The sequence below is a fragment of the Cannabis sativa genome, chromosome 5 (genome assembly GCF_029168945.1).
Source record: "Cannabis sativa cultivar Pink pepper isolate KNU-18-1 chromosome 5, ASM2916894v1, whole genome shotgun sequence".
NCBI classification, from domain to species: domain Eukaryota; kingdom Viridiplantae; phylum Streptophyta; class Magnoliopsida; order Rosales; family Cannabaceae; genus Cannabis; species Cannabis sativa.
Window position 1 is genome coordinate 59,300,120 of NC_083605.1, and position 24,549 is coordinate 59,324,668.

At 39.4% G+C, this 24,549-nt stretch overlaps 1 protein-coding gene across 7 annotated transcripts; it reads left to right on the forward strand.

The window, feature by feature from the left end:
* The first annotated feature begins 3,990 nt into the window (after nt 1–3,990).
* On the forward strand, nt 3,991–24,220 carry LOC115717377 (cadmium-induced protein AS8). Of its 7 annotated transcripts, none has more exons than XM_030646348.2 (5): nt 3,991–4,162; nt 5,678–5,924; nt 6,170–6,445; nt 23,639–23,681; nt 23,821–24,220. In XM_030646348.2, exons 1-4 carry the CDS (start codon nt 4,052–4,054, stop codon nt 23,650–23,652), a joined length of 648 nt encoding a protein of 215 aa, XP_030502208.2. In that variant the 5' UTR covers nt 3,991–4,051; the 3' UTR covers nt 23,653–23,681; nt 23,821–24,220. The 7 variants fall into 7 exon arrangements, 6 of the variants coding, with proteins under 6 accessions (XP_030502208.2, XP_030502206.2, XP_030502205.2 ...); XM_030646346.2 differs by having other exon boundaries at nt 3,992–4,162; nt 23,639–23,676; XR_004011743.2 differs by having other exon boundaries at nt 3,993–4,162; nt 23,639–23,745.
* The last annotated feature ends 329 nt before the right edge of the window (nt 24,221–24,549 follow it).

Below are 24,549 nucleotides of genomic sequence, written 5' to 3' on the forward strand. Positions count from 1 at the left end.
TTGGATGAATGATTTATAAATCATTTGCTTATGATCTCACTCTAAAATCTCTTATAAAAGTGAATGGCGCAGATGACTATATTCCCAACATTCTATCTCGAAATAATAAAAATCCTCGATCGTAGAGATCTCTTACTTGTATATGCTTACTATAGGCAATTTAAACTTAGAATTAGATTAGTAGTGGTGATCCAAGCTAGAATAATTACTCATGTATATTTGGTATAAATTAAGTCTTTGACTTTAAATTTTAGATTCCAAATAGAAATTTTATATTTCTGTTTCCTAGAATACATTATACATTACAGTATGACTTCCACAAGTTTTTAATATCCATTTTCTGTCAATAGATTCAAACTGTATGTTTATGTATGGAAGATGAGTTTAGTATTTTGTGACTAGGATCCACTTGGACTATTCTATGAACTCTTTATTGTAACTAAACATTTTCCATTAAAAGACCATAACCACAGTTTAATATATCTATGGCATATGCTAATATCTACGTGAAAGTAAGATCATCTATATTTATCTATGGATGTACATTCAGGGGTGGATATAAGTTTTCGTTAAATTCTTGAAACGATCACTTTAGATTTTACCTTATGCAAAGAAATTTGAAATGTTTAAGAAATTTCATGAATTTCTAGCAATGGTGAAAAACCATTAAGGTAAGTGGTTAAAGATCTTGCGAACTGATAGGGGTGGAGAAATATTTGGATATGCAGTTCAAAGATCATTAAGTTGAACTTCAAATTGTATCCGAAATTACCTCCCTAGAAATTCGGATTGCATAATGATGGAAGTAAAAGGTTTATGATTAGTTACTAGCTGTTGCCTAAGTCCTTCTAGGAAATACCCTAGTGATAGGAAAATTTCAGAATGATGGAATGGTTGTGTACTTAGTGTAAACCATTACTAGATTCATGGATGACCTAATCGTGATCTTAAGAAAAGCTAAAACTATTAACCAAGGTTTGCATGTTTGATAACTATTCTAGGTGATTAGGGGTGGACCATCATAGGTCATTAAGATAAGAAAGTGTTTGTTTCAACAAATACTACTTTTCTAAGAAAATGACTAAGTTTGAAAACAAAGTAGCAAAGTAGAGGAGAAATTTTTTCTTTATTCTAAAAGTGTTCTATCATCTTATTCGAAATAAGATGGCCCCACTGCCTCTATTGTCTTGATACAACCGAAGAGGACAATACCAATCATTTAATAACTAAAAATTAATTATTAAATAATATTGTCATTTAATATATTTATTACTTAGACATATAAAGTCTCTTAATTAACAAATAAAACCTAAAATCTCTTTTCTTCACAATTTTGCCCTTGCTTAGTGAAAATTCATAAACTAGACATAGTCTAATTTTAGAATTATAATTGATTAATTAAAATCAATTAATTGAGTCTTACAAGCAGTATGGTCTCAACTAGTATGGGGACCATGGGCCTATATAACAGAGCTTCCAATAAGCAGATCAAGAATTTACCAAGTAAATCCATTGACTTATTAATTCCTTGTTGAATCCACGCATAGAAATTAGAATTGCACTCTCAGTCATATAGAACGCTCTATATGTTCCACAATATAGATACACTATTAATTATCCATTGTTATAATCATAATTTGATCAATGATCCTCTAATAGATGATCTACATTGTATAAGGACTAAATTGCCGCTACACCCTTTCAATGTATTTTATCCTTAAAACACTTAGCTCCGTATAAATGATATTTCAGCGAAGTGAAATGAGTACTCAACCATTTATCTCTGTTTAGCCAAGCTCGAAGGAAATCATCGCTTCACTTCTAAATACCTATAGAAGTTATAGATTCCATATCTATGTTTAGTATTCCCACTCAATTATACTATCATGTTCCCAAAATGTACGTATCACCCTGACCCAAAAGTAGGCTTAACTAACAAATCAAAGAACATGTATAATACTATTGAGATCGAACCTAATCATATCAGGATTAAGATCATTTGATCTATGATCAAATAGGTGATATTGAATTGAATAGACATTACGGTAAATTTAACATATCTAATCAAAGTTCAATATCGGTCCCTTCCAATGTATACTCCATACATCCGATACTGGTAAACTTTGCCAATGCCCTGGAAAGGACATACCACTTATCCAAGGTGTAAGAATACCTATCGCTGATTATCATGCCAGTCTAAATCCAGTGAACTGACAAATCAGGGAATTAAACTTTCGAACATATTATCATGATTATATTCCACTGTGCTGACAACACTATAATCATTAACAAATACATATGTTCTGGACTTAATAGAATTTATACATTATATATATAATCATGAAATAAATCATGTGAACCATGCAACATAAAATGTTATTTCTGATCTTTATTAACTAGTAAATCTGATTATATTGAAACGGGTTTTATTTAGGGCACAAAACCCAACATTGCACACCTGGTGTGTCCCAGTTAGAGGGGAAGTCGCACCATGGCCCACAATAGGTGATTCTGTATTGGCCTATTCGGGATTTGTCCCTAGTGGTCCTCTCGTATTCCCAGCGGTTTGTATGTTAGGATCCATCACCATTGGGTCGCCTTGATTGACCAAGCCTCTGCGAGTTTGCACCACCATTCTGTATGCCTGTTAAGACTTAAGACAAACAACAAACTTGGGTTTTTGCTCTCAATGAAAGCACAAAAATATTGACCTCGATTTTAACCAACGACAGTGAGTCAATTATTAAGCAATTAAGAATATAATTAAAATAGAGCAAAAACCAATAAATAAAGAACACTAGAATTTAAAGAGGTTCGACCCTGTAAGTGTGGTAATAGCCTACTCCCCTTAGATTGTATTAACTTGAGACAAAGAATAAAGTATTTTTCTCTCTCAGAGCTCTTACAATGAAATCTCTGAGTAACTCTCTTAGATCTCTCTCCCTCTCTGAAGCAATTCTTTCGATCCCTTTCACAGTGAGGCTAAGTCACTATTTTATAGGTCCTTAATGCATGAGGAAAGGTTTCCTTTTTTTTTACAATGTATAAAATAGAAAAGAATATTCATTACATAATTATGCTACACAAAATAGGAAATTGGAACATGTTGTCATATTCCTCTGACTCAATCCCACGATCGTAGGGATTGTCTTTGTGCCTGGACTTCACGAGATCATTCTGAAGTAGTTAACTCTTGATAAGTAGTTCGGAAAGCCAAACTTGTTCCTGCTCGGATAGTCTGCCTTCCACCCTGCTTGGGTAATTAGAAGTTATACATGCAGATGTATAATATGAAGTCTGTTCAAGACATTCATCTTCGCCCAGATGCAAGGAATGCAAGACACATGTCACTTGTGTATTTCTGCCACGTCATTGTGCAAAAAATAGGATAACACAGAATACTCTGAAAAACGAGATCTCGCAATTTTGGCGAAAAATTATACGAACAACTGCATAAATCTACCGAAATATACTATACTTTTACAAATATTTAACAAATGTTACCCATTAATCCACAATGAAGGGGAGGTAGAGGAGGGGCGACGCGACGGTTGGGCTGATGAGTGAAGGTTGGCCAACGTCCTTCACGGCAGTTGGGCAGGTGAGAGTTGGCTGGACGGACGTCCTCAAGGGGTGTAGGCGGCAAAGCTAGAGGGAAGGGAGGAGGGCTTTATTTTTTTTTATTTTTTTTTGCAAAAAATGGGGAGCAGCGGTTGATGAGGATTGGAAAAGGGGAGGACTTATGGAGATGTAGAGAGAGAGATTTATTTTTTTAGGTTTTGAAAAAAAAAAAATAGAAGAGTTTTTTTTAGTAAAGTGAGAAGTTATTAAGATAATATTTTATAAAATAGTTAAGAAGATTTTTTTTTTTTTTGAAATTTTAGTTTTTTTTTAAGTATATTAAATTAAATTTTCCAAGTAAAATTACATGATGTTTGCTTAAGAAAAGAAAAAGAAATTACATATAGAAAGAAAAAGAAAAGAAAATGATATTGACATAGATATGTGAAAGCCAGTTGTTATTGGCATAGCCACACATATTTTAAGCTATATGGTTGGTTTGTGTCATCGTCGTTCCAATCTCACGGATATAATTCATTTCTCTAATACTCCCTCACTTCGCCACCTTCACCTCCCTTCCATGCCCATGGAAGTCAATCAGGTTGTTTAGGTTTCAACCAAATCCATTCATTCCTTACACTTCAGGTTCTAATCTACAATGCTTTGTTTTCTTTATATTCTTATACGTTTTTAGGTGAACTCTGTTTCCTTCTATTTCATTTTTGTCTTCTTTCTATTGCCCTCAAATCTTTCTTTTTTTGTTTTGTTTGGTTACTCAAATACCCTTTGGTGTAAAACCTAACTAGTGTTTGGTTTGCTGGAAAATTTTGAAGAAATAACTCAAAAATGCGCTTATGTATGTATATACATACGTACACACATACACAAGTTTGAGAGTAATGTAAAGTTTTATTGATTTATATTTTCTTGGTCTCTGAGATAAAAATTAGAAAAGTAGAACATTTGTTGAAGAAGGCATTACTAGTACTGCAGAAGTAACTATCTGTGCCTGTGCCATAGTCCACCTATTAAGTATGAGGATTTTCCTTTGCTAATTAAACTCTAAGAAAGCAAATTAATAGTCCCATTTGGATTTTTTAATTTAGATTCTATCAGTGGAATATTTGAAAGATTACACAAGTCAATTTTGAAATTTTGGTATGCTTCTATAGGCCATATTTATTGCTGTTATGGGTCTTACTTGAACCAATTGCCAAATTATAAGGAGTAAGTGCCTATAAACAAAGTTAACAAGGTATAACATAGAATTCAATTGATGATACAACATATTACTTATGGCTAATGTATTTTTTGGTCATTCCACTATAAGAAAATAGTTTAGCTTTTACTTACTATATAACAAAGGAAAGCAAATCTTTCATAGCAAAACATGAACAGGGCAGATTGGGGCAGGTGTTAAATTTTCTATTGTAATTTTGGATATTAATAGGCCACAAAAGGATGGGGCTTGAACTCAGCATAAGATATTGTATGATATTTTTATTATTTCTTTTTTAATAGGAACTCTACTTTTGTTAGCTTGTAGCAGTTAGAGAAAGTAAGACCACGTCAAAAAAAGAGAACACTTAATTGTGTTCGTTAGGATTGTTTGTGCTTTGTTCTATCAGTATCTTGTTTGGTGAAGTCAAGGCTTTTTCTTTTAATCCCATCTTCTCTTTTTAGTACAACCTTGTTTCTTATCAATAGAAATTAAAAGACTTATATATAGTACAACTTAATTTCACCTTTATGATATGATGCTGGTTATTAATAAGATGAGTAATCCATAGTATTATTTAATATATGACAGGAACTTCCTAGACTTTTTTGTTTTATTATTAGTTCATCTCGGGGCATATCCTATTATTTTTTATAGCACGTATTTGCATAAACGAAAAGTGAACCCACTGACAAAGTAGTAATAATAATAATATTCAATAGCTACAATGAAAGAAAAGAAGAAGAAAAAACAAGTAAACTGTATTGACATAGCTCATATTTATGCAATGATGCTTGCATTAAATAAGTCATCAACATGGTTGATGGAATATACTTTATTTTTTTCTCTTTGTAATTCTTATTAATTTGTTTATTGATCTTATAATTTTGACCTCAGGTTATAATGATAATAAAAGGGTTGTTCAGAAGATATGAAAGATGGAATCCTGTGCATCCAACATATGGAGCATTTTGGGGTATGGGAGTAGGGATTGGTTGTGGTGTTGGATGGGGTCCTGGTTTTGGTCCTGATGTGATCGGTTATGTTGGAGCTGGCTGTGGTGTTGGATTTAGTGTGGGCTTCACTTTTGCTGGCTTTGGCATTGGCCTTCCTGCAAATTATCTCTATGAAGTTCCTTACAGTGGTACTTGTCAGAATCTTATATTTTAAAATTCAACATTTTCTAATGCTTGCTGTTCCATTATTTAATATGAATAGTTTTGTGACTTCCATAATGATTGGAAGTAGGAAGATTTTTCTTGTTTAGAATAAATCAACGATGAGAATTGCTTACTTACTCTTTCACAATTTTGGATCTTTGCTTTCCTTTTCAAGTGGATATATTATTTCATAGCCTTGAGTGCCAAATTCTGATGCAATCTTTTCCAGCTTTTATGACAACAAGAAATGGTGCAGTGGAAATGGCCAGATCCAGTGGTTTCCAGGTCCCAAAGAGTGTTGCAAGAGATAGACAGACTATATTTGTGCCTGACGTCTCAAACCTGCAAAGAGAAGTTAGTGAAAAACTATCTAGTTTTAAGCAAAAGGTTCTCTTGGATGAAAGATTAAATTCATTTGACATGAAGAGCCTTCTACTTGCCCCAAGTAAGTCCATCTGGGCAAGTGTAGGGGAATTTCACAAACAGTTATCCAAGCATCACAAAGGTATTCTTACATGCATAATATATATTAAAGTCTACAACTCAAACTGCTTATTATATGGAACAACTGTTACTAGTTTAACTTATGGCATCATCCAATATTATCGTATGCTAAGTCTATAGTGTGGTTCTTTGCCTTCATACTTGGACAATTCTTGTAAAACCTCAACTTTAAGCATTATCAAGTACTCCCTGCCAGATAAAAAATTGACTTAATTCAAATATTTAGATGAATATAAGGCATTTAGATTTCCGTTCTTAATGGATTACTAAGGACTGAGCGTAAGAAATGTTAAAATTGTGGGTGTATACCATGAAACTAGAGTACATTGAGGAAACCTTTTATGAAGTCTTAAAAGAATATGTTGGAGGCTGATATTTAAGAGCTATTCAAAGAAATTAGTTAGCTTGCTTGGTGTTTCTCTTCTAGGCTAAAAGAGTGTAGGAAATCAGCATGAGCCATGAGGTTTGCAGCATGCCTAATTCTATTTAGAACAAGCTGTTATAGTTTCATTAAATAATTCAGGAGAGAAATGATGAAAGACATAGGTACAGATACAGTGACACTGGGTTCATTCTTTTTTTGTCTTATTTGAAAAAGACCTTGATCCTTGCATTTCAATAAATTGATATTTCCTCAAAAATTTGTGTCGAAGCTGCTGGTTCTTCTTAGAAATAGGGTTTATGGTTCAATTCAATTAACTAAAGGTTCTTGTGACGAAGTACAATCCTAGCAGAACTTTGAAATGTAATCTAATGAGGTCTCCTTAGTGCATATATATGTCACTACCATAGTGTTAGTAGATAGAGAAATTTCCAGAGTAGTTGTGTTTGACTTCTAGTTTCAATTCTAAGTACTTGATGAATATTTATGAAGTATTTGTCTGGACAAGGAGGATCCATTTTCTTGCATTTCAATTCAAATTCCTTCAATAAATCCAAATTGGAAGAATAATGTTGCCTCTTCAAACAATTCAAATTTGCTTAAACTAGGTACTTTGCAAAAGTACAATAAGATCACCGGTCTCATACCAACAAAGCAAAACTGCATAGGTTACTTTATTTTATTGTTTATTTTAAAATATGCAATTTTTTGTAGATTTCCTCTGCTGTAGCCATGGATATAAGTGTTTGACATGGAATGTCCTTTATGCTACAGCCTGGTGTTATGGGATAATAGAAATAGTTCTTTGTTAAATTAGATCTCACTGTAATATTTATTATTACAGTTTTACAAGATGAAGTGAAAATACAAATAAAATACAACAGAATACAAAAACAGATCCTATGTGGCTTCGCCTCTAGTGGATCAAGATCTGGTTGTTAGTTACAACCGAAATTGTAACTAACTTCCAGATTTGTGATCAACCCTAATCTACAAGTATTTAAAGAGTACTAGAGCCATACCAGATCTCTCAGTTGAGAGATACCAGAAATCTCAAGCCCTAGTTTCCAGATCTGGAAGTACTCAGCTCCAAATGATGTTCCAAGTTCATGCAAAAGAAACAGAAGAAAGTTAGTGAGTGAAATCAGAAAATAAGAGAGAAATAAACACAGAAAACAAAAGAGAGAATACATTAGAAATACCAGTCGATCTGTGACTTGGATTTCTCACCTGTTGTAATATTCCTTCAAATAGTGCAAGATCTGAGGTCGATCTTCAAGGCGAGCTCATCAGAGGACGTACCCCTAATTTTAGGGCGAACCTCTATATTTCTGGTGTTTGATTTCTTACTCTAACCTACTGTGTTTTTTTTGGCTAATCTTTGTGTATGTGTGTTTATGTTGTTTCTGGGGTATTTTCTGGGCAAGATCGATCAAGAGATCGAGAAGGATCTCTGGTTCTAGGGTTTGAGAACCAGAGAGAAGGCAGAGAGAAAGAGAGAGAGTTTTTTGAGAAACTCTCGAATGTTCGAAGGTGCAAATGAGCTAGGGTTAGCTCTGATTGAACTTAGTTTTGTTCAATCCAGAACGACAAATCGTTTGGTTTAAACGATTTGTCGTGTAGGTGAAAACGACAAGCTTCATTGTCGTGCAGGAAAGAAACGACCAAGGTTTCTTTGTCGTTGACTGTGTTTTAAATTGAATTTTCTGGGACAAGTTTGTCCCTGTCATTTCTAACTGTAAACTTGAGTTGGTGTAGGGTAATCTTGGAATTTCACCAAGAAAATTCCTACAGTGGTATCAGAGCTTTGGTTCAAGCTTAAATCAACTCAAGAAAGGATCAAGAAAGTGACAAAGACTGGGAGAAGAAGAAGAAACACAACAAGAAGTTGTGGACAGTGGAAAACCTGTGGAAATTCCACAAACTGATAATAAATCAATCTTTCTAAACTCAACTCAATTTAATTTTGATTTTTCTAACATGAGTAATATCAAGATTGACATTGATCGTTTTGATGGATCTGGTGATTACAGGATCTGGAGGAGAAAGATCAGATCTCTGTTGGCTCAACAGAAACTACTTAGGGTTCTTGAAGACCCTATTGAATGGCCAGACAACACATCAAAAATACAGCAAGAAGAGCTGTTAGAAACATTCTTGGAATCATAATTTTCAATCTTTCGATGCAATTATCGATTGGTTGATAAAGAAGAGACTCCCCGCTAAAATTTGGAAGAAACTTGAAGAACAGTTTCAACAGAAGTCTTTGACTAATAAGATTTACCTAAAGGAGAGGATCTTTGGGTTCAAGATGAGTCACACTAAAACCCTAGATCAGAATCTTGATGAGTTTCTCAGAATGCACATTGAATTGGCAAATTCAGGAGAGAATGAAGCTCTAAGTGATGAAAATCAGGTAATAATCATTTTGAATTCATTGCCTGATTCATACAGAGAGGTAAAGACAACAATCAAGTATGGAAGGACGTCAATCACACTTGATGAAGTCATTTCAGCCCTAAAATCTAAAGACTTAGAGATGAAGAGTGAAAAATCCAATTCTGGACATGGTGAAATGAACCTAAGTAGAGGAAGGCCATCTCACAAGAAACCCTACCAGAACAGGGGTAGGAGTAATAGCACACATCATCACAGAAACTCAAACAGGGGGAAGAGTAGATCACCATCAAGAGATTCTAGTGATTCTACAGGGTGTTTCTATTGTGGAAAACCTGGACACTACAAGAAAGACTGCTATTTCTACAACAACAAATACAAGAACAAGAAAGGGGGCAGATTTCCAGAAAGAACAGATCAAAGCAAACATCAAAGTGACAAACAACAAGAAGCTAACTACTCAGATGGTTATGACAGTGGTGAAGTTTATGTTGCTTCTACATCTTTTAAAGATGACTGGATACTGGATTCAGGGTGTACTTTTCACATGACAAATTCTAGGGAAATCCTAACTGACTACAGGGATTCTAAAGGTGGCAAAGTAATTCTGGGAAATAACAATACATGCAATATAGAAGGTTCAGGTAATGTCAATTTTAAAATGTTTGATGGAATTGTCAGAACCCTAACTGGTGTAAGGTATGTCCCTAATCTTGCTAGAAATTTAATTTCTATAAGTGTTCTAGATGACATGGGTATTGTTAGCAAAATTGAAGCAGGTTCAATGAAGCTAAGTAAGGGTGCTATGACAATCATTAAAGGCCACAAACATGAAGGGTTGTACTACTTAGATGGAGAACCAGTGACTCACTGCAATAATGCAGTCACTAGCAATCCAGAAGACCTAAAAGCTGTTCTATGGCACAGAAGGCTGGGGCATATCAGTGAGAAAGGCCTACAGATCATGAGTGATCAAAGGCTACTGGGTAAGGACAGAGTAAGCAAAGTTGACTTCTGTGAATCTTGTGTTTTAGGTAAACATCATAGACTAAAATTTAAAACAGGTATTCATAAAACTAAGCATATATTGGAGTATGTTCACTCTGATCTTTGGGGACCAGAGAAAACTCCAACACATGGTGGAAATGTGTATTTTATGTCTATTGTAGATGACCATTCTAGAAAAGTTTGGGTATTTTTACTTAAACATAAAAATGAGGCTTTATCTAAATTCATACAATGGAAAACTCTAATGGAAAATTTAACTAATCAAAGGGTTAAAACCCTAAGGACTGACAATGGCTTAGAGTTTTGCAGTGATGAATTTAACAGATATTGTGGCTCTGTTGGCATTCAAAGGCACAGAACTGTGAGAATCACTCCTCAACAGAATGGGGTAGCTGAGAGGATGAATAGGACCTTGATGAACAAGGTCAGATGCCTATTATTGCAATCTGGACTTACTAAAGGGTTTTAGGGAGAAGCTGTGTTAACAGCAGCATACCTGGTGAACAGAAGTCCATCCAGTGCCATTGAATTCAAGACACCAGAGGAGATCTGGTCAGGTAAGCCTCCTGATCTCTCAAATTTAAGAGTATTTGGATGTGCAGCCTATGCACATCAGAGTGTTGGTAAGTTAGAGCCTAGAGCTCTCAAATGTGTGTTCCTAGGCTATCCTGAAGGCACTAAAGGCTACAGATTATGGGTAAGAGAGAAACAAGGGTTTAAAGCTATAAACAGTAGGGATGTAATTTTTAAGGAAGATTTATTTCCTTGTATCACTAATAATAATGATATATCTAGTCCTACTTTAGACACTAACCCTGCAGGCACATCTGTGGACATGCAAACAAGGAACACTCAACCTAATACTGTTCAGGTGGAACCAGAACAGGTGGAAAATACTCAGGGAGATGAAAACTTGGAAGGAAATGACCAAGTTCAGGATGACAACATTCAGGTGGAACCTATTACTGAAGATGGACAAGAAAATGAGGGAATACAAGATTACCAACTGACCAGAGACAGAACTAGAAGGGTTCCTAAACCTACACAGAGATTCAGTTTCACTGCTTGGGAAGAAGTGCTAGCCTATGCATTTTTCTGTGCTATGGGAGTGGAAATGACAGAACCTAAGACCTATGAGGAAGCTATGACTGATAAAGATGCCAAGAAATGGTCCAAGGCAATGGACACAGAGATGGAATCTCTGAGAAAGAACAAAACCTGGATACTAGTGAAGAAACCTAAGGGAAAGAGTATAGTTTCATGCAAGTGGCTTTTCAAACACAAGGAAGGACTTACTGAGACAGATCCTAAGAAGTTTAAGGCAAGACTAGTGGCTAAAGGGTTTACACAGAAAGAAGGAATTGATTTTAATGAGATATTCTCACCTGTGGCTAAGTATAAAACTATCAGAATTATACTTACCATAGCTACTCAATTTGACCTAGAGGTTGATCAAATGGATGTAACTACTGCTTTTTTACATGGGGAACTTGAGGAAGAGATCTACATGCAACAACCTAAGGGATATGAGGAAAAAGGCAAGGAAGACTTGGTTTGCAAACTGATTAAGTCCCTATATGGACTTAAACAGTCACCAAGGCAATGGAATAAAAGGTTTGATGAGTTTATGATCAAGAAAGGGTTCTCTAGAAGCTATTATGATACCTGTCTATACTACAAAGGCACTAAAATTGATGAAGTCATCTACTTACTGCTGTATGTAGATGACATGCTCATTGTGAGCAAGGAAAGGACCAGAATTGACCTAATGAAAGGTTGGCTAAGGGAAGAATTCGAGATGAAGGACCTAGGCAAGGCTGCTAAGATCCTAGGCATTAACATCTCTAGGGACAGGGAGCATGGAACACTAAGGCTACATCAGAAAATCTACATAAAGAAAGTCATAGAGAATTTCTCTATGACTAATGCAAAGCAAACTAAGCAACCTATGACTAATCAGTACTACCTAAGCAAGGAGCAATGTCCTAAAACTACTGCTGAGAAAGAAGCAATGAGTGAAGTGCCCTATTCAAGTGCAGTGGGATCAGTGATGTACCTAATGGTCAGTACTAGACCTGATTTAGCCTATGCCAATAGTGTACTAAGTAAATATATGGCAAACCCTGGTAAACAACACTGGGAGGCTATGAAATGACTACTAAGATATCTATTGGGATCTACAGAAGTGGGACTAAACTACAAGAGAAGGGATAACAATAGAATGATCACTGGGTACAGTGATGCAGACTATGCAGGTGACAGAGATAGTAGGAAATCTACCTCTGCCTATTTCTTTACACTATGGGGGAATTGTATCAGCTGGAAAGTACAACTGCAGCCTGTTGTAGCATTATCTACAACAGAATCTGAGTATGTAGCTGTTACAGAGGCTATTAAAGAAGCCATTTGGCTTAAGGGATTACTAGATGAACTTAAACTACTAGATGAAGAACCTATAATCTACTCAGACAGCCAGAGTTGTATCCACTTGTGTAAAAATCCTGTCTTTCACGACAGAACCAAACATGTGGAAATTAAGTATCACTTTATACGAGATAAAGTGACACAGAAGGTTGTACAGATAGAGAAAGTCCCCACTGAAGAGAATCCTTCTGATATCGGTACTAAGGTGCTACCCTTAACCAAGTTCAAGCACTGCTTGGACTTGTTAGGGGTTGGTAATGGTGGATGACCATTACCACTATGAGCTAAGACCCTTGAAGACGAAGCACTATAATAATAAACATTACAGAAGAGATCTAAGGTGGAAATTGTTAAATTAGATCTCACTGTAATATTTATTATTACAGTTTTACAAGATGAAGTGAAAATACAAATAAAATACAACAGAATACAAAAACAGATCCTATGTGGCTTCGCCTCTAGTGGATCAAGATCTGGTTGTTAGTTACAACCGAAATTGTAACTAACTTCCAGATTTGTGATCAACCCTAATCTACAAGTATTTAAAGAGTACTAGAGCCATACCAGATCTCTCAGTTGAGAGATACCAGAAATCTCAAGCCCTAGTTTCCAGATCTGGAAGTACTCAGCTCCAAATGATGTTCCAAGTTCATGCAAAAGAAACAGAAGAAAGTTAGTGAGTGAAATCAGAAAATAAGAGAGAAATAAACACAGAAAACAAAAGAGAGAATACATTAGAAATACCAGTCGATCTGTGACTTGGATTTCTCACCTGTTGTAATATTCCTTCAAATAGTGCAAGATCTGAGGTCGATCTTCAAGGCGAGCTCATCAGAGGATGTACCCCTAATTTTAGGGCGAACCTCTATATTTCTGGTGTTTGATTTCTTACTCTAACCTTGTAACACCCTAACTATCTTAGGCGTATTACGTGATTTTTAAACGTACTGTGCAGCTCGTTGCTAATCAACGAGGTTTATGGAAAAACGTGATTAATTAAAATTTTGCTTTTTCATTGAACTTATAAACCATTTTACAAAAGTCTCGGGATCCCGATTTATAAAAATATTTACAAACGTTTTTACTGTTCAACTTTTACATCAAATAAAGTCGTCTAACGACAATTACAAAATCTCAGCCGTGCTGTCCCGAGGATCGTACGCTCCAGGCCTAACCGCCCCGACATGTACAATCTCATAAGCTCGCTCACGGTCCATCAGCAACTGCCTTGCCTTTACCTACACATGCAAATAAACTGTGAGTCGACAGACTCAATAAGAAAAGCATAATAATATCATACATAAAACTGACTGCCGTGTCCAACACGATACTGAGTCCCGCTACTGCCATGTCCAACATGGTACTGAGCACTACTGCCATGTCCAACATGGTGCGGGTTTTGAACGTTCGGGGGACGGTACTATTGACAAGTATCCTCCCGATCGGTCGAACCGGTCATACTCCGGCCGCTGGTCATACTCCAGCCTGTACCGACGGGATAGGTCAATAGCACTGAACCACCAACCAGTGTCAGCCTGATCGGTCGAACCGGTCATACTCCGGCTGCTGGTCATACTCCAGCCTGTACCGACGTGACAGGGTTGGGTGGTTCGAAGCCTAAATACATATCTAATGTAATCTAACAGGCTTCCTACATGCACACTAAACATGTAAACTACATATGCATACTGTTATACTAATCTTACCTGGATTCCGATTTCAGGTGTGCCGGTCAACCTGACTGGAACTGAAGCTGAACGGCGGATTACTGGCTCCTAAACCATAAAAATCACAACGCTATAAGTGACACGCTAAATCACTTCCCGGGGACTAAAACTTGAAACTAAAAGTTTCCCTATCGATAAAAAACATGGCAATACCCCTAAAAACCCAAAAACGAGGAAAACTAGGGTTCGGAAAAATTCCCCAACCGGTAGACCGGTTGCCCAACCGGAATTCCGGTTCTGGGAATTACTGGACACCCATCCGGAATTCCGGTTGCACAACCGGAATTCCGGTTCCTCGCAGGAAATTTTCAAAATTTCACAACTCACTCAAATCTAACCCAAATCATCCAAGACTTTCCAGACCTGATCAATATACCCCAAATAACATATCCAAGGCAACAATTTCACCCAGAACTCACAGAACCACAAAATGCCATTAAAGACCAAGCTTTGAGTTCCAAAACTCAAGCTTGATCAAAATCCACTAACATGCCATCAAACTAGATCAAACCTACTTAAATATGCATAACTAAGCCTCTGAAAATGAAAATGATCAACCACAGCCAGCAATTTACAGATTCACATACATTTTCGAAAATCATGCTCTTGAACTAAAAACTCCCAAAACATAACTTCAAGTAATCCACATGCATACACTAGCTTTAAACTACTTAAAAATAGCAAGATAAACTTTAGAAAACAACATCACAACACAGCAGCAAGTACTTCAATTCAACATGCATTTTCATCCATTTTCACTTAAAAATTCAAGAAAACATAGAAGGACAAGTTCAAAGATCTTACCTACAATTGAATCACACTAAGAGAAGGAGAAAATCACAAGCAATTGAAGAGAAACTCCCTGCCCTAGCAGCCAACCCCAAGCCGAAATGAAGAGAAAGAAAAGAGAGCTTCTTTTTTCTAAGTTTTTTCTATTTTTTGTTAAGTGTAAAGTTGAGAGAAAACAAAGGTTTGCATGCATATAATACTTTATTTCAGCCAAGAAAATAATTAAAATTAACATTTAATTTCCATTTACAAGCCACAAAAGACAAAAAGTCATTGGGGCAAAAAGACCATTTTGCCCCTCCACCATAAAATTACATAATTCAAACTAAAGGGGTAATTTTGGGACATTCTAAATTCCCGGCCATTCCCGACATTCCCAATGTCTAAAACCCGTCCCCAAAATACTAACATACTAAGTTGTGATTTCTACTGAGCCAAACGCCGCGTTCCAAAATACCGGACACCGGAAATACGAAATATAAAAACTGCTGATGACATACTCATGCATATCTGAATTCCATAATAAATTATTTAAATGGCTATAAATAATTTCCTGATTAACATAAATAACTGCTAATTTCCAAATTAACTAAGCGGGCTTTACAACTATTCCCCCCTTAAAAGGATTTCGTCCCCGAAATCTAACCTGAATAACTCTGGATATTGAGCTCGCATATCTGATTCTAGCTCCCAGGTGGCTTCTTCCACCTTACTGTTCCTCCAGAGAACCTTGACCAACGCTATGGTCTTATTCCGAAGGACTTTATCCTTTCTATCCAGGATCTGCACTGGCTGTTCCTCATAAGACATATCTGACTGAAGCTGAAGGCCCTCATAACTGAGTATATGAGAGGGGTCTGAAACGTATTTTCTCAACATTGAGACATGAAATACGTTGTGCACTGCTGATAAGGCTGGAGGCAATGCTAACCGATATGCCACTTGACCTATCTTCTCGAGAATCTCGAATGGTCCTGTAAATCTAGGGCATAACTTGCCTCTTTTCCCGAAACGTTTAATCCCCTTCATCGGAGATACTCGTAAAAACACATGGTCCCCCACTCGGAACTCAACATCCCTACGTTTCGGATCTGCGTAACTCTTCTGTCTGCTCTGGGAGGCAAGCATTCTAGCTTTAATCTTCTCTATTGCCTCATTGGTCCGCCGAACCGACTCGGACCTAGGTATTTCCTCTCCCCGTCTCATCCCGGTGGATGGGGATCTACATTTCCTACCGTACAACGGTTCGTAGGGTGCCATCCCTATCGTACTCTGGTAACTGTTGTTGTACGAGAACTCCACTAACGGTAGGTATTTACTCCATGAACCCTCAAAGTCCATAACACAGGCTCTCAGCATATCCTCCAATATCTGAATTGTCCTCTCGGACTGACCATCTGTCTGAGGATGAAATGCTGTACTGAATTTTAGCTTCGTACCCATTGCCCGTTGCAAACTCTGCCAAAATTTGGAGGTGAATTTCGGATCCCTGTCCGAAACAATAGACTTCAGTACCCCGTGAAGTCTCACTATTTCCCTGACGTACGGATTCGCCAACCGATCCACGTAAACGTTGTTCGACCGGCGAAAATGAGCGTATTTCGTAAATCGGTCCACCACTACCCAGATGGAATCAAACATACCCGTGGTCCTAGGTAATCCGACCACAAAATCCATAGTAATATCCTCCCATTTCCACTCTGGTAGGGTTAGAGGCTGCAACAACCCTGCTGGTCTCTGATGTTCAGCCTTGATCTGCTGACAAGTGAGGCATCTCGATACGAATTCTACCAAATTCTTCTTCATACCGTTCCACCAGAAGTACGGTTTCAAGTCTTGGTACATCTTGGTGGTGCCGGGATGCAGAGAATATGGAGTAGAATGTGCCTCCTCAAAGATCTCGTTCCTCAAGTCCACACTGTTCGGGACACAAACCCTGGCTTTATACAAAAGCATCCCGTTATCTGACACTGAAAAGTCTTTGGCCTGACCAGCCAATACCTCATCTCGGATCTTCACTAACTCCGGATCTGTTGTCTGAGCAACCTTTATTCTTTCTAACAGATCAGATTGCAGCGTTAAGTTGTGAAGCCGACCTACCACAAACTCAATGCGGATCTAACCATATCCTCTCGCTACCGAGGTGAGATCTGAACCATGCTAGCCACTTGCCCGGGACCCTTTCTGCTCAGGGCATCGGCCACTACATTGGCTTTCCCGGGATGGTAAAGAATCTCACAATCATAATCCTTCACTAGTTCCAACCAACGCCTCTGTCTCATGTTCAAATCTTTCTGAGTAAAGAAATACTTGAGACTCTTATGGTCGGTATAGATCTCGCACTTCTCACCATACAAGTAATGCCGCCAAATCTTCAGTGCAAAAACCACTGCGGCCAATTCCAAATCATGAGTCGGGTATCGCTGCTCATAATCCTTTAACTGACGGGAGGCATAAGCGATAACCCGATCGGCTTGCATCAATACGCACCCCAAACCCTGTTTGGATGCGTCACTGAAGACCCACGAACTTCTCCTTGTCCGAAGGCAAAGCTAGTACCGGAGCGGTAATCAACCTCTCGTTTCGGCTCCACGAAAACTAGCTTCGCATTTATCCGACCGGATAAATCGGCCGATTCTTCTTTGTAAGCTCGGTTAGGGGCATTGAAATTTTGGAGAACCCCTCCACGAACCTACGGTAGTACCCAGCTAATCCCAAGAAGCTTCTGATCTCTGTCACTGTCTTCGGTCTCGGCCAATCCCTGACGGATTCAATCTTCCCGGGATCCACCTTGATCCCATCTTTACTCACAATGTGCCCTAGGAAGGACACCTGAGACAACCAGAACTCACATTTCTTGAACTTGGCGTAGAGTCTATGTTCTCGAAGTCGTTGCAGTACCATCTGAAGATGTAACTCATGCTCCTCTTCTGACTGAGAGTACACGAGGATGTCGTCGATAAACACAATCACACAGATATCGAGGAAATCCTTGAATACTCTATTCATCAGGTCCATGAATGCCGCGGGAGCATTGGTTAGTCCGAATGACATAACCAGAACTCGTAGTGTCCATACCTAGTGCGGAAGCCGTCTTTGGAATGTCCTCCTCTCGGATCCTCAACCGATGATAACCCGAACGGAGATCAATCTTAGAAAAGACCGTCTTCCCCGAAGCTCGATCGAACAAGTCATCGATCCTAGGTAATGGATATTTATTCTTCACCGTCGGCTTGTTCAACTCTCGTAGTCGATGCACATCCTCATAGATCCATCCTTCTTCTTCACGAACAAAACCGGGCTCCCCAAGGTGACACACGGGGCCGAATGAACCTTATGTCAAGCAACCCTTGGAGCCGAATCTTCAATTCCTTAAGTTCATTTCGAGCCATCCTATACGGGGCTTTAGAAAGCCGGATCCACCCACAGTGCCAAGTCAATCACGAAGTCAATCTCCCGCCGAGGTGGTAACCCCGGAAGTTCTTCGGGAAAAACGTCCAAAAATTCCCCGAACCACGCCGATGTCCTCTCGGCCGAGATGGTGTACGGCCGAGTGGTGTCCACCACCACGGCCGTAAACCCTAAGCACCCACCGTGCAATAATTCTCTCGCCGACATAGCCGAGATCACCGGATCCGAGATCCCCGAACCGAACCCACAAATACGAACGGTTCTTCACTTTCCGGTTGGAAGACCACCATCTTCCTCTCGCAATCAATGCTCGCCGAATATTTAGATAGGAAATCCATTCCTAAAATAATATCAAATTCGACTAAGCTCATCTCTATCGGATCGCCGCTTAACTCCCTACCATCTATCCCGATCGGCATGGCCTAATCCACCTATCGGAGATAACCAATTCTCCGCCGGGTAACGGGGTTCCAAACCCCGATTCATATCTATCAAAGGGTCTACCCAACTTACTAAAGACTCGGCCGCCACATAAGAACGTGTAGCCCCGGAATCAAACGACCTTTGAATAAAACGAGTCGTTAATAAGAATCCGACCTGTAACAACCGATGGGGCAGCATCCGCATCGGCTGCGTGATGGCGAATACCCCGGCCGGAGTGGGTACCGTGGAGCTCTCGGTGCCTCCGGCGGGCCCGGGGACATTCCCTCTTGAAGTGCCGGGCATGCCACAATGAAAGCATCCCCGCCCCTCGCACTCTCCCCGATGGTGCCTCTTGCAGCAGTGGGGCACTCGGGATAGGAGAAGCGAGTCTCATTACCACCGGGACGACTCCCTGCGTTCGGTTCCCCCGGAACCTCTTGTTCGACTCGAGCCGCCGGAAGCGATGGGTGCCCTCTTCCTCCGATCAATGGCCGAACCACTACTCCCCCTGCTAAATCCCGATGCGGGAGGGGTAGGAGCTCCGCCACCAACCGAGCATCTTGGCCGAATCCGACATACACCCCACCGCGCCCTCGGCTCGCGGTGCCTTCTCCACCATCCGAGCCGCAGTGGTGCCGTCGTCGCGGGTAATCATCGGGTCATGCCCGATCTTGGGATTCAACCCGTCCGGATACTTCTCCTTCTGCCGAAGTCGGTCGGCACAATTCCCGAGGCTAACCTCGCCAACCGGTCAAACTGAGTAGTATACTCAGTGACACTCATGTTCTCCCGCTGGGTCAGGTGAACGAATTCCTTTCTCTTGGCGCTTCTAACCGCCTCATTGTAGTACTTCGCGTTGAAGAGTTCCCGAACCTTTCCCGGTGTCATGGTGGTGACATCGTGAATGCGACACCATGTCCCACCATACCGGGGCATCCTCCCCGAACCGGAATGTGGCGCACACCAGCTGCAGTCGTTGCGGTGACACCCATGAAGTTCAAGATTCGGTGATCACCGTAAGCCCTTGCTCGGCTTTCGACACATGCGGACCTCCCGGGAATACGGGAGGTGCTTGCTTCGAACCGCTCATACAAAGGTTCCAATCATGGGCCGCCACTACCATCTCGGCTGGGCGGCGAGGGCGAGTGCCGCCGGAACTACCGGGCACCTGAACCGCAGTGAGCACCCCGCCGTCTCAACCTCTCGAATCTCGAGGTCTTGTTCTTCGATCCGGGCTTGCATCTCCGCAAACCGCAACTCCCGGTTCGGGGCTCCACGATCGGCCGGGGAGCACAGGCGGCTGTGGCGGGTTCTCATCACCCCGACCACGAGCCCTGCCTCGGGGACCTCTACCTCGGCCCCTAGCAGGTGGGGGAAACCGAGCTCCCTCTCCCTGATTCGACCCCACGGAGTTGCCTCGACTCCTGGTAGTCCGCCTGGCGTCCATCTAGTTAGAACCGCCTGCGAAACCAAGAGTTGGCATATCAGGTCGTATTCAAGGCGAGCTTACTAATGCCGCTTAATTTGGAAATTAAAAAAAATGAAACATGCGCCTATTCTGCTATCAGGCTACTAACATGCTTCCTAACAGGCTTTTCTTTTTCATAACTGAATAAAATAAACTACTAAAGCAATAAAGGCTTACTGAACCGTGAACCGAGCTAACTGCTGATGATGATTGTACATGTCGTGACGATCTTCGGAAGACAACCTGGCGGCTCTGATACCAAATTGTAACACCCTAACTATCTTAGACGTATTACGTAATTTTTAAACGTACTGTGCAGCTCGTTGCTAATCAACGAGGTTTATGGAAAAACGTGATTAATTAAAATTTTGCTTTTTCATTGAACTTATAAACCATTTTACAAAAGTCTCGGGATCCCGATTTATAAAAATATTTACAAACGTTTTTACTGTTCAACTTTTACATCAAATAAAGTCGTCTAACGACAATTACAAAATCTCAGCCGTGCTGTCCCGAGGATCGTACGCTCGGGAGCCTAACCGCCCCGACATGTACAATCTCATAAGCTCGCTCACGGTCCATCAGCAACTGCCTTGCCTTTACCTACACATGCAAATAAACTGTGAGTCGACAGACTCAATAAGAAAAGCATAATAATATCATACATAAAACTGACTGCCGTGTCCAACACGATGCGAGTCCCGTGCGCCATGTCCAACATGGTGCGAGCACTACTTGCCATGTCCAACATGGTGCGAGTTTTGAACGTTCGGGGGACGATCTTATTGACAAGTATCCTCCCGATCGGTCGAGCCGGTCATACTCCGCCGTCGGTCATACTCCGGCTGTACCGACGGGATAGGTCAATAGCATCGAACCACCAACCGGTGTCGGCTGATCGGTCGAGCCGGTCATACTCCGCCGCTGGTCATACTCCGGCTGTACCGACGTGACGGGGGTTGGGTGGTTCGAAGCCTAAATACATATCTAATGTAATCTAACGGGCTTCCTACATGCACACTAAACATGTAAACTACATATGCATACCGTTATACTAATCTTACTCCGGATTCCGATTTCGGGTGTGCCGTCAACCCGACCGGAACCGAAGCCGAACGGCGGATCGGCTCCTAAACCATAAAAATCACAACGCTATAAGTGACACGCTAAATCACTTCCCGGGGACTAAAACTTGAAACTAAAAGTTTCCCTATCGATAAAAAACATGGCAATACCCTTAAAAACCCAAAAACGAGGAAAACTAGGGTTCGGAAAAATTCCCCAACCGGTAGACCGGTTGCCCAACCGGAATTCCGGTTCTGGGAATTACTGGACACCCATCCGGAATTCCGGTTGCACTGGCCGGAATTCGGTTCCTCATGAGGAAATTTTCAAAATTTCACAACTCACTCAAATCTAACCCAAATCATCCAAGACTTTCCAGACCTGATCAATATACCCCAAATAACATATCCAAGGCAACAATTTCACCCAGAACTCACAGAACCACAAAATGCCATTAAAGACCAAGCTTTGAGTTCCAAAACTCAAGCTTGATCAAAATCCACTAACATGCCATCAAACTAGATCAAACCTACTTAAATATGCATAACTAAGCCTCTGAAAATGAAAATGATCAACCACAGCCAGCAATTTACAGATTCACATACATTTTCGAAAATCATGCTCTTGAACTAAAAACTCCCAAAACATAACTTCAAGTAATCCACATGCATACACTAGCTTTAAACTACTTAAAAATAGCAAGATAAACTTTAGAAAACAACATCACAACACAGCAGCAAGTACTTCAATTCAACATGCATTTTCATCCATTTTCACTTAAAAATTCAAGAAAACATAGAAGGACAAGTTCAAAGATCTTACCTACAATTGAATCACACTAAGAGAAGGAGAAAATCACAAGCAATTGAAGAGAAACTCCCTGCCCTAGCAGCCAACCCCAAGCCGAAATGAAGAGAAAGAAAAGAGAGCTTCTTTTTTCTAAGTTTTTTCTATTTTTTGTTAAGTGTAAAGTTGAGAGAAAACAAAGGTTTGCATGCATATAATACTTTATTTCAGCCAAGAAAATAATTAAAATTAACATTTAATTTCCATTTACAAGCCACAAAAGACAAAAAGTCATTGGGGCAAAAAGACCATTTTGCCCCTCCACCATAAAATTACATAATTCAAACTAAAGGGGTAATTTTGGGACATTCTAAATTCCCGGCCATTCCCGACATTCCCAATGTCTAAAACCCGTCCCCAAAATACTAACATACTAAGTTGTGATTTCTACTGAGCCAAACGCCGCGTTCCAAAATACCGGACACCGGAAATACGAAATATAAAAACTGCTGATGACATACTCATGCATATCTGAATTCCATAATAAATTATTTAAATGGCTATAAATAATTTCCTGATTAACATAAATAACTGCTAATTTCCAAATTAACTAAGCGGGCTTTACAAACCTACTGTGTTTTTTTTGGCTAATCTTTGTGTATGTGTGTTTATGTTGTTTCTGGGGTATTTTCTGGGCAAGATCGATCAAGAGATCGAGAAGGATCTCTGGTTCTAGGGTTTGAGAACCAGAGAGAAGGCAGAGAGAAAGAGAGAGAGTTTTGAGAAACTCTCGAATGTTCGAAGGTGCAAATGAGCTAGGGTTAGCTCTGATTGAACTTAGTTTTGTTCAATCCAGAACGACAAATCGTTTGGTTTAAACGATTTGTCGTGTAGGTGAAAACGACAAGCTTCATTGTCGTGCAGGAAAGAAACGACCAAGGTTTCTTTGTCGTTGACTGTGTTTTAAATTGAATTTTCTGGGACAAGTTTGTCCCTGTCGTTTCTAACTGTAAACTTGAGTTGGTGTAGGGTAATCTTGGAATTTTACCAAGAAAATTCCTACATTCTTCAGTTTTCAATAATAGGGATACAAACCCTTAATAATATCATGGCAATAATCGTGACAATATTTGGACCAACCTGAGGAAGTTCTATACTTTATTGTAATTCTAATGCAACTGTAGTGTCGGATATAGTTGTTAGATGTAAAAATAATATATGTATTTGTCACAGGCTTTCCCACACTTTTACATCTCTTTGAACACCTATTATTTTAGACTGAACTAATAAGCTTAATAATTGCTATATTTGCAGGTTCTCAAGAGTAACACCATTTGAAGTCCTCTGTGCATGTGTGGTGACATCCATAAAACACATTCTAATACTTCCCTCAAACTTCGTACATATAATTGTCCCAATATGTAATTTAGCAACCAAAGAGAATATTTAATTCATGTAGAGAAATCCTCTGCTTACCCCATTTCTTAAATCTGTAGGATGTTTGTTATTGCCTTTGGGCAAGCAGCGGTGGAAAATGCCCTCTTTGCCTTCAAGCGATTGACTTCCTCTGCCGGGTAGCTCTCTACATCTATGCAACTACCTGGTACTCTCTTATTGGGTTGCGTAGTTTAGCTTCTACTTGATGGTTGGTGAGAAGAGAGATCCACAATGGCAGATGAACAAAGCCTCATTCTCTAATTCTAAATATAGCATGAAATGATGGTGGAAATAATTTTACCAATTAGTGCAAGACAAGACTATTCCATTTCGTTGTATATAAGCAATAGCTGGGTTTTTTTTTTTTATTACAAATGGGTGTTCTAATCCTGTGGCAACATAGTTTAAGAGGACACATGTTCAATGTCAAAAATTAGTGCTCTTTTAATTTTGTGTACAGTTCTGATTATGTCTTTTAGTAGCATTAAGTTTTAAAGAGCTACGAAATCTCATTTTGTTTTAGTTTGGTACCTACACCGACCACAATGTAAGGAAGATTAGTTTTAAGGCTGGGTTCAACACCGGCATGAGATCAAGTTCGGGTTGATACCTAATGGTAAAGATTTGGGACTCAATAATATCAATGTTAAATAAATTCATCATATATTGAAAATTAGGATAACCTATAGCATAATTGCACAAAGCACAATATAAAGAAAATGGAGGATACTGTATAGTCGTGCACACTCCATAGCATTGCCATTCTTCATGCATGATTCTAACTTCCA

Coding starts and splice junctions, on each gene's coding strand:
- LOC115717377 (XM_030646348.2), top strand. CDS start 4,052: ATGGTTGGTTTGTGTCATCGTCGTTCCAATCTCACGGATATAATTCAT. Junction 4,163..5,677: donor TGCCCATGGAAGTCAATCAG/GTTGTTTAGGTT, acceptor TTTTGACCTCAG/GTTATAATGATAATAAAAGG. Junction 5,925..6,169: donor CTATGAAGTTCCTTACAGTG/GTACTTGTCAGA, acceptor AATCTTTTCCAG/CTTTTATGACAACAAGAAAT.